General features: G+C 43.0%; 1 protein-coding gene across 1 annotated transcript; it reads right to left on the bottom strand.

Moving 5' to 3' along the window:
• Window positions 1–219: 219 nt before the first annotated feature.
• Window positions 220–3061, bottom strand: adrb1 (adrenoceptor beta 1). Its single transcript, XM_044013489.1, has one exon. It carries the CDS (start codon window positions 2921–2923, stop codon window positions 1733–1735), a length of 1191 nt encoding a protein of 396 aa, XP_043869424.1. The 5' UTR covers window positions 2924–3061; the 3' UTR covers window positions 220–1732.
• Between the last annotated feature and the right edge of the window lie 6588 nt (window positions 3062–9649).

Genomic DNA, 9649 nt, shown 5'->3' with positions numbered 1-9649 from the left:
ATGAAATCACATGAATCAATTGCAATCCCATTTTCCTCGCGTAGCTTCTCTCACTCTCTCCACAGAGGTCAATTAGATCCCAGCAGCTCCGCACGGGCGACTTCACCGTCGACGTCCCATCATGTTTGCACAAATCCTTTTTTTAGATTTCCTTGTAAAGGAATTCAAATCATCTTGACTTGACTCTTGAGTCACAAATGAAATTCCAAATGAAGCTCAAACAGTAAACATGTTTCTTTTTATTTCACAGGAGCCGACGTACCACCTCACAACAGCATATAAAGCTTAAATGAGAAAGACAAAGGACGAGGCACAAACTCCTCCTTTCAGTACCAAACAGCACATACCACAATACTGTATATGTACAAACTGGGCCCCACATTGACTCGAGTAGTTGAAAAAGGAGTTTAAAGAGAATAAATACATTTCTATTGTACATATGTGAAATGTTTAATGTAAACAAATATCTGTACAAATTGCACTTGCCGACGGCTGCGAGGTAAAACACAGTGTGAGCACTATGAGTACATTACAGTCACTTCTCTTCAAATAGCCCATAACCATCAGTTTATAACAGTACGCCTGAGCGGGGCCACAGGGACAATTATCTATGACCCTTCATGGAGCCGGGGCTATAACTTAGGCCACATGACACCGTCCCCACTGCCCTTTAATAAATAACCCCCATTAACATACTGTATATCATTCAACTTAACATTAACCCAATAATAAAAAAACAAAACATCCGAGTCAAGTTTCACTTCAGTGAGACCTGCTTTATGGCAAAAACAGTGCATACAAAACTTATAATTCAAAACCCAAAATTTGGCAGAATTGGATCATCACGTTGACATGACGCATGGGGCCACTTTGGCCACAAGGGGGCCCCAAAGAGCACTTTTGTAAAATATTATCATATCGTGTCAATAATGATTGCATTTAGATGCAGTTGGTTACACCTAAATGAATGAGGTTCATTCAAACGGGTTAGTAGGCAAGTTGTCTTCATATAAATTAAAGCCGCACTGTGTAACTTTAGGGGATTTGTGTACCATTACTTGTATGCTGTATGTCGGGCAATACTATCAGACCTGACTAAGGGAACATTTGTGTGCACACAATCACAAGTTTTTCCCTCCTGGATGTTTTTGTGGACACTTCCTTCCGTGTTTTTCAGTCACACAACCTGTTTGAATTCGCCCCGATTTACCAGCATGAATCACTTCCTGGGTGCAGTGCAGCGTAGGATTTGGACACGTGGCACGAGCTCTAAACACTGCTCCACCGAGGAAACAATGACACATGAGTCATGTAACTTCATTAGAGTTGTGTGAGCTCACCTGATATTTGTTTATATTTAAACGTTACACACCAGTGTTTTAATTCATTTAGGTGTTCACTATTGAAGTAAGTTTTCAACAATTCAATTATGAATTTCTGCTCTGAGCCCCATAAAGTCTTGGTGCGGCCCTGCACGTGCGCATTTGGAAACAATCATTTGTCCAAAAAATGATAAGAAGAAAATATGGCTTTCCAGCTGAGTTCCTGGTGATGTGATGTTTGTTTTCTCCAATGTAAAAAATAAATAGAATAAAACAAAAACAACCGACTTCTCGTGTTTTCCACGAAAAGACGCACACGCTGCATCAGTCAGTGCCACATCTTTGTCCAGACTGTTGTAAACCCAAACCAATAAAAAGTTTGATTTCGTTGTTATATTCAATTTTCCCCCTCAAAACTGTGACTCACGGTGAGGGAGCTTTGCGGGCCCCACCAGGCTGCTGTCACTGGTGTCCAGACCGGGGCATTCAGACCACATCCCCAGCGTCCCGGGCTCCAGCGTGGAGACGAAGCCGCCGGAGCAGCGGGACAGGTCGCAGGAGCTGATGTGCAGCCGTCGGTCAGCCTGCCTCGGGCAGCACAGTAGCCGCTTGAAAGCCTTCCTGAAGTCCGGGCTCCGACAGTAAATGATGGGGTTAAACGCAGAGTTCACGTACCCGAGCCAGTTGAGGAACACGAACAGGTCTTTGTCCACCATCTCTGCGCAAAACACGCGCACCACATTGACTATAAAGAAGGGCAGCCAGCACAGGGTGAACGTCCCCATGATGATGCCCAGGGTTTTGAGAGCCTTCTGCTCCCTGAGCGCCAGGATCTTGGACGGTTTCTTCTTGCACTTGGAGGTGAGTCCGGTTAAGGTGTTGTGAAACCTGCCCTCGCACTTGTCGATTTTCCGCAGCTGCTTTTTCGCCTCTCTGTACACGCGCGCGTAAACAAATATCATGACGAGCAGAGGAATGTAGAAAGAGATGATGGAGGAGGAGATGGCATATGCTCTGTTGGTGACAAAGTCGCAGCATTCCGGGTTCTCGTAGCAGTCCGTGTCCGCGCTGTCCCGGGACCAGTGCATGAGGATGGGGAGGAAGGAGACGAGCGCAGAGATGGCCCACACTACGCACACCACGGCTTTGGCCCGCGCTTTGGTCAGCAGGCTCTGGTAGCGGAAAGGCGAGGTGATGGCCACGTACCGGTCTATGGCGATTACGCACAGGGTCTCGATGCTGGCCGTGACGCACAGGACGTCCACGGAGATCCAGAACTCGCAGAAAAAGGAGCCGTACAGCCACGAGCCGTGCACCGCGAGCGCAGCGCCAAACGGCACCACCAGCAGCCCCATGATGAGGTCCGCGCTCGCCAGTGACACGATGAAGACATTGGTGAGCGTCTGCAGCCTCTGCGTCCTGGCGATGGCCACGATGACCAGAATATTCCCGAACACAATAGACAGCACGATGAGCGCCATCAAGACACTCACGCCCGCCATCCACTGATCGGACGCGGAGGAGGACACCGGTGCGTCCGACTCCTCGCCCCCGGTGCCATTCTGGAAGTTGAGCGACGAGGACGCACCATCGTCCCCCATGGCGGGCTAGTGCGCTGAGTGCGGATCCAGGTCGGGTTCATGTACGCAGATCCACGCAGCGTTTCCACGCGCTCTCCTGAGCCATGAGTGGGTGATGCGCTCCTGACGCGCTCCGGCACCACAGATAGCTCCTCTCTCCCTCTCTCTTTCTCTCTCTCTCACCGTGAACCGGCAGCGGGAGCTGCTGCACATCATTCAGGACATCAACAGGCTGTGACGTCACTGATCCTCGCGACCAATCAGAGAGCTGCAAACCACTAATTGTCCAAACCGTGAGGTTAAGGATGCAAACAACACTTGAAGCTTAAAATATGATCAATAGACTGAATCAATGGATGGATATAAATACACAGCGCTTTCACTGAGCTTTTTCTTTCTTTTTTAATAAAAATATAAATGAAGCAGCTCCTAAAGAACAAGGAGACAGACACACGAAACCTTTTAACTGATTTTCAATGTTTTAATCCTGAGAAAGCACAGACTAGACAATCCAGTCACGACACTTTAATGTGCGTTTACTCAAACCATTTCAGAGAAGCGATTCCAGGGATTTGGATCTCACAGAAACTCACATGATTTAACATGACTTCAGAAAGTAAACAGACATGGAGGTGGATTGTCTCTGTCCTGGTGTGTATGAGATGTTTTGTGCGGAGAAATGCACAAAAACTGTGGATGAAGTCAAGGCTGAGAAGACAGAATCAACTTGACTTGATACAAGTTACGGTTCCAAACATTGGTTATTGTTGGGTTCTGCAAGCGTCACTGTTCACTCCTAAATACCAAACTTAATACTGAACAATTTGAAATTGTGAAGACCCTGATGCGCCCTATCACGTTACAATCACGTCTGTTCTCACACTGCGGGATAATCTGGCCAGATAATCTGTTCAACAGCCTAAAACTGGAAGGGCGGAAGGGCCAGATCATTTGACTCAGATCTGTTTTTTCAGGGCTGTGTGGAAACAGAAATCTGATCTGATTCATCAAACTTGTATGAGTTCAGTTTTGCTGCGTTCACAGTATCTGCCACAGTGTTCAGATTTTATTTCAAATCTCATTCATTACGGATCATCTGAAGATGGCTGCTCACTCTTTTAATCCATATATCCACAGATATTCTTTTGCATGTCACCAACAACAGAAAACTTCATATTTGTGAGACCAAAGAAACTGAAATAGGAGATAAATAAGCGCACACACACACAAATCATTTCCAAATCATTTTAATCTAAACGTGGTCCTATAGATTGGATTTATATGGTCATGCAACATGAGTGAGAACCCTCACATGCAGCTTTTTGCCTGTAAACAAACAGCAAAGCCAAACAACAGTCAAGAGCAGTGAGTCATGTTCACATGAAAGTCAAAGGAACTGTCAAATCTGATCTTTGCTGACTCGGAACTGAACATTGTGGCCGACAATGTAAATGTGTTTGTTATCTGTGAGCAATCTGCCAGTCTGAGAAAACAAAAACACCAAATATGGACACCCACAATCCACCACGGCACAGCGAGCCACAGGGGTTTCCCCCGTTTTCATCTCTTACCAACGCAGGCGAAACTTGGCCTCATTGCAGCTGTATTACACAAAACCACTTAAAGGAATAGTTCAGGTGTTTTAGTGAAGTAAAAAAACTTCATACAATTTGGGAATAAATCTGCTTTATCTCACTGTTAGGCAGCCTTTTCTTACTGGAAATGTATGTTTGTAAAGTGCTCACTCTCCTGCACCAAAGCCCAATGACAAAATCAGTGTTTTTTGGTCATGGGGACACAGGAGCTCTAATTTTAAACCCAGTATTTTAAACCCAGAAATCACAAAATAAAACATTTGAACTCACTGCCAAAAGCACGGGTGGCTCAAGAAACCGTGTGAGCCTTTTGTTAAGTGGCTAAATTCTGCTTTTGGCAGTCATGTTTTCAGGGACAGTAGTCATCTGTATCTCAGGCTGGTCGTCGGTGACAATCCTTTACGCAACAACACTTCAGAAAACCTGAACTTTTCCCTTTTGATTTCACGAGTTAAGTGGTTTACACACTGCAGCTGAACTATTGGCATCATTAGGAACAAAGCTTTCAGCGCAGCTCATGTAAAAACACGAGTAATGATCTGGAGGATAACACTGGTGCTCTTTGTGCTTTGAACTGTCCAACATCAGGATGTCAACAAACTGAGGAGCCCGAGGATCAGCAGACATGGACTGACTGTCAGGCAAACCGTTCACTCGCGTCTCTAGTTCAAACAAAAACAAGGTTACATCAGAAAAGAGGAGCCGCAGGGCAAACAGAAAACATTTTTGTTGGATTAAAACTAAACTGTTAAGGAAGGTTTGGGGTAACAAATGACACGATGCCAAAGACGGATTCTGACAGTACAGCATTCTTGGAGAACAACACATCATTGTTTGATGATTCAATGATTCAGGGAGGATAAAAACTAGACTTTGAAGAAGTAAGATAGAGACAGAGGACAGTTTGCATATGATGAACTGGCCTTGGGACACGGTGCACACAAAGATGGATGATGGCCCTTGTTTTTCATGGTGCTCATCCACATGTTCATAAACCTGATGACCCATGTACTCCGAGGTCTGTGCAACGCCTTGACCTAACATAGCAAAGGATATCTCAGGGCGTTGACGTTGCTGCATGGATCTATAGCTCAGTCTCTCTCTGTACATGCCTCCGTGGTAGGAAGGACTTTTACAAAACAAATGCACCTCTTCAGCACATTTCAAAGGGTATGTGAGAAATCTTCAAACAGCTGTGCACAGGAGGTCACTTTAACACATTTATGGCACATTTGTGTCACTGCTCATTCAGCTTCCAGCTGCTTTCTGTGACCAACAGCTATAGCTGACTTCCTCTCAGCAGTTGGCGTCGCCTGCATTTTCCCCTCTGCAGAAATTCAAAGACATCTCCGCTTGTCTGTCATTCGCTGTTTTAAGGAGAGATGTGGCGTTTTTACAACTTCATATTTTTGAACTATGTCTCTGCCAGAGACGGTTTTGTGGGACTCACAATTTAACACAATCGCTTGTGCTTCAGCTACTCCTCCTTTAAAGACCAGTGTATGTTAATAAGCCATAATGTAGTCCACTGTTTCAGAACTTTGCATCATCCTCTTGATGGAAAGCTGGTCCAGGTGTGAGGCCAAGCGAGGGGATGGGTGGGTGTCTGTCTGTCCTTCATGTGTGTGACGTATCTGGAGCGGCCTTCATTATTTAACACTTAGGTGATATAGTGCATGATAGTGCATGTCTCCTGTAACCCTCTAACACTGAGCTTATCGAAGAGTTGGAAAAAAAAACACCTAGTTTCCATCTTTTGGCCTGTTTTTGGACATTGTGACAAAAACTCAAACAAATGTTATTTTAAATGTGTTTTATACTGTTCAAATTTCAAATTTAGCACGCAAAGGCTGGTCTTCAGGTACAACTACAATGTTTTTTTTATACATTCTTCATTTTAAATTAATACACTATTTTAACACGCAGTAAATTGTAAATTCATTCTGGAAAAAAGGGTTTAATCCACAGCAGATTGCTAAAACAATATTTGAGTAGTTTCATCTGCAGGTCACACGTTTTGATGAGCATGGACAGACACAATCATTTAATATGCCGCAGACGACCCGGGGAAATCAATTTATCTCTGCTGATACTGACTTGTGTTTGATTGTGTTTCTTGTCTTTTTGTTTTATGTTTTTTCCAGGTTTTCTTTGCAGAGCAGGAAGTTATTTCCAGTTTCGGAGTAGCAATCGCTGCACCATAGCTTCATCACAGCTTCACCACAGCGACCTGCATGCAAAGTAGGAGTAGTGGAACAGCCAAAGAGCCAGGAGTCTCTGAACTGCTGTGTGATTGGTCAAAGCCACCTATGATGTTATATATTTAGTTGTGAGACTGTTAAGAATCATGCTCTCTCTCTCTCACACATCACTAGATTTACATTATGCTGAAATCTTATTATGGAATTATTCATCAATAACATCCCAATAATCCTGTATCTGTAACCCAACATTAAAGATAAGATATCACTTAATGAGGTACAAGCCATGTTTGCTCTACTGTTATCTCAAGAGTGTCTATGATATTACTAAAACACCTTAATCTCAAAATGTAACATCTCAATCAAGATTTCTCCACCCTGCTCCTGCATAGAGACCCACTGTCTGCAAAGCTTGATGACGAGCTGATAAGGTGTGGTGGAGCAAGGACACATGTTGAAACCCACTTATAAAATCTGCAAACAATGCATATAAGCGTTGAGATTGTTTTCTATTTTAAGTATGCGTCCCTTTAAAATAAGGCAGATAATAAAGGGTCATTAACTCACTTTGAACAAAACTGAAATGTTCACAAAAGCAATCACTAGAAAGCCATTTCTTACAACCCATAATCACTTCATAATGAACCTGTTCCAAACACAGGCGGACTGTTTTATAGGCTGTGGCGAGAACATCCATGTTCCATGTCCTTTAAACACAAAAACAAAATTATATACACTTGTGACTCATACAGGAAATATTATTATTATTATTATTGAATGTATGTTGTGTTTTAGTGCTGGTGAGACACAAGGCCACACAGAGATGATGGTAAAAAAAAACCTGGACTGTATTTATTGGTATCAGAGTGATAAGTCTACAAAATGGAACTGTCATCACTACCAATGACTACAGGAAGGAAATTCATTTTCCCTCGGACACTTGACAAAGAAGAACCATTTAAAACACAAGGTGTAAAAAAATCAATGTAAAAAGTGTCTCCTGGGAGATTTCCCCTCCATGTTGGGACAAAATAACCCGCTCTTTGCCCATAAATCCAAGGTTGCTGGTGTTGTGTTTATACATTCACTACTTTTAGGCCAATCAAATCAAATGGGTGCTGTGGGAGGATTTGCACTCGCGATGACCTTGGAATTTGTGAAATCCTGTCGTTATTACCCAAGCCGTGTTGTTTTGGTTGGAACGCTCCTCCTGTTTCCATCAGCGTGTTATATTTCAGTGGGATTACCCACAGCATTATTAAATGTTAAGCAGCGATAAATGTGTGTAAAATCCATTTGATGTGTTGTGAGTGTTTCCAAAATGAAAATCCACTCACCGTTGCTTGGCTGCAGCGGTGCCGTAAACCTCCCAGGACCATTTCTGAAAGTAATAATAACAAAAAACACAGGATCAGGAAAGCAGGAAATGAGTTGGTCTTTACCTGTGGATGAAATTCACATTAAAAGGTACGCCCTCAAACTCTTGAGCGTCTCCTCTCCGCTGGTGTCTCTCAGCGAGGCTACATTTATAGTACCACTCTGCTGTAATTCTTTCCCATTTTTTTGGTTCCCACACTTTCACAGAAATAAGCAAAGTGCTCTTAACCAGTGAACAGTAGCAAACTCCTACATCTCTGCAGGGCTAAGTTGTCCGTGTCACAACAGGCTTGGCCTCGTATATCATCGCCCGGTGTCAAGTCAGAGGTCAGAGTTGACTTTGAAGTGGTGTTTTCCCGTTTTGGTTTCAGGAACGGCTCATCACGAAACCTCCACGTTCTTATTTTGGAGTTTGCATTCCTCCTTCGTCATCCGTGCAAATATGGAATTAATAATAATTTCTTTTTGCTCAGACAGAGATATGATATGATCTTAATGGAGCTCACTCAGCCGGAATGTGGAGCGAATGAATGTTTCTGCAATTAAAACTGTGTAAAAGAAACACTTTCTCCTTCACTTAACCTCCATTTGGATGGAACTTTTTTTATACCTTAAACCACTGCAAACATCACTCGGAGTCACTTCAGTCATCTTGTGTTCATGCCACTTTAAAAAAAACAAACAAGCAAGTTATTTAAGGAGGTCAATAACAACTAACTAGTGTCAATTTCATGCATCATATGATTGTCACAGGAGGTGCAGCGTCTACAAAAAGCCTTTTTTGTGCTGCTGAAAGGAGCCGTGTCCTCTCCTTCGGGGCTATTATCTCATCACTCACATTTAAACGCCCTGCCAAGCTCCTAATGACCTCCCTGACTTGTGATGCAGAAGAATTTTAACATTTTACATTTTTAAATGTCATGTGTATGCAGCAAAGATGGCATTCATAATCACACGGCGGTTCCAGATGCTGCCAGGAAGAGCTGATACAAAAGATGCAGAACATTCATGAGTTACCCGTGTTGTTATCCAGTTATACATAGGTTCACGCTTGTGTAACCTTTCCAGATGCATCATGCAAAAGTTGTTGTTGTTGTTGTTACTGATGTTATTTTATGTAACATTATCTGTACACTGTATCCATAGGGACGTATCGATACCACTTTTTTGTCTCCGATACCGATACCGATATCCAAACCTCGAGTATCTACGATACCGATATTATTCCGATACAGTCATTTTAGACCATTTATGAACTTTGAAGGTGAACATTTGTGCCGCGTCATTTCAAAGATATAGTTCTCCAACTGTGTAACAAATACTGTTCTCCCCAAAAGAAGAAAATAAACAGCCCAAACATGACTCAGCTATTTATTTTTAGTTTTTCAGTCTTTACATAGTGAAGCATGCAATATGAAGGATTTTTAGACGGTATCGGATTCTACATTTATATCTGTCCGATATCCGATCCAGTGATTTTGACCAAAATCGGACCGATACCAATACTTACCAATACTGATTTTCTACTGACTGATGCCGGGACACGATATTTTTGTCTTTCACGATGGTCACCA

The sequence above is a fragment of the Solea senegalensis genome, linkage group LG18, assembly GCF_019176455.1.
Source record: "Solea senegalensis isolate Sse05_10M linkage group LG18, IFAPA_SoseM_1, whole genome shotgun sequence".
Taxonomy (NCBI): Eukaryota; Metazoa; Chordata; class Actinopteri; order Pleuronectiformes; family Soleidae; genus Solea; species Solea senegalensis.
The sequence above is the reverse complement of the archived record's forward strand: the minus strand, read 5'-3'. Positions and strand labels throughout refer to the sequence as shown.